The sequence below is a fragment of the Terrapene carolina genome, unplaced genomic scaffold (assembly GCF_002925995.2).
Source record: "Terrapene carolina triunguis isolate 2854851 unplaced genomic scaffold, T_m_triunguis-2.0 Scaffold210, whole genome shotgun sequence".
NCBI classification, from domain to species: Eukaryota; Metazoa; Chordata; order Testudines; family Emydidae; genus Terrapene; species Terrapene triunguis.
The window spans coordinates 38,508,035-38,509,153 of record NW_020664561.1 but is presented as its reverse complement, the minus strand read 5'-3'; the positions used below and the strand labels follow the sequence as shown (position 1 = coordinate 38,509,153).

The 1,119-nt window shown below is 37.1% G+C and overlaps 1 protein-coding gene across 1 annotated transcript in view; it reads right to left on the bottom strand.

Annotated features, from left to right (window-relative positions):
- The window catches only part of LOC115271262, a 181,797-nt gene extending 181,112 nt beyond the window's left edge, over positions 1-685 (bottom strand). Inside the window, exon 1 of the mRNA XM_029912370.1 lies at positions 387-685. Coding sequence (XP_029768230.1) covers positions 387-447 — 61 coding nt within the window. The 5' untranslated portion in view covers positions 448-685. The remainder of the gene's footprint in view (positions 1-386) is intronic.
- Between the last annotated feature and the right edge of the window lie 434 nt (positions 686-1,119).

Below are 1,119 nucleotides of genomic sequence, written 5' to 3'. Positions count from 1 at the left end.
CTTCTTTCTTATATCTTTTATCTTGCAGAATATGGGCTTATGACACGCTCACAGTACCTTGTACCCAGACACAGCACTGTCTCTTGTGGGACAGACCCAAAACATCATACATTTGCTAAAGCTATGAACTAATAATAAATTCCTATTCAATCCTGAATAAGCACTTCAGACAAACACATTTTCATAACCATCCCTTTCTCCAAGATCCTGTTTTTGGTAACAATATTAAAAGAGAAAAACAATAAACTTGAAACAACAGGCACTGAAATTGTAAAGTTTCATTCTATTTCCTATTTCCCTGCCCTCATCTCCTCCCCTGATATAAATACAGGCTATGGTAGATACAGTCAGGTATTCTTTAGCTTAATTATGAAGAACATAGTTACCTGCATGGATAATAGTGGTTGACGCAGGATAGATTTTTAAAGATTCATAACTATTGTCCATGGTCTAGTTCTTTCACTGTTTGAAAAATGTCTTTTGTTAAAGCCTTTTCCCCCCCACATATGTTCCTGCAAAATTGGTCTGACGTTCTTCTCCTTATTGTGTTTTCTTCCAGATTCTACCATAGCAGTCTGGGCACAAGTCCAACATTTATAAATGAAAACTTCTTCATGCAGCACAGCGTCAGCATCACATATCAGCAACTAAAATACTGTCCCTCTGTCCTGAATCCAGACTTTAGAATACACCATGACAACAAGCTGCTTCTTTCAATTTAGCAATACAGCAGAAGTTTGTTTGTGTAGGAAGTTGAAGCATCTGGACCAATGAGCTTTCACTGTGGGCGTGGCCCCAGGCAGAGAAGAGTCTCAATTGGAAACAGGAACTGAAAGTACGTTTAGTTAAGCCTGCTTTCCCTCTAACCAATCTAGCTGTCTAAGTAAATGCCTGACCTTGTGGTATAAGGTTCAGTCATAGACTTCTGTGGCAGTTTGATAAGATACAGTAGACTAATTTATTGGCTATTTTTTAAAAAAATGTAAAGGAAGTTTTATTATACTTTCCTGACTTTTTTTTTATAAACAAACATCTGAAAGACATTTCAGTATATCACAAACAAGAGGAAATCCAAAGCACGTGACTTCTAAGAAAATGATGCAACTATAAGTCTGTGCC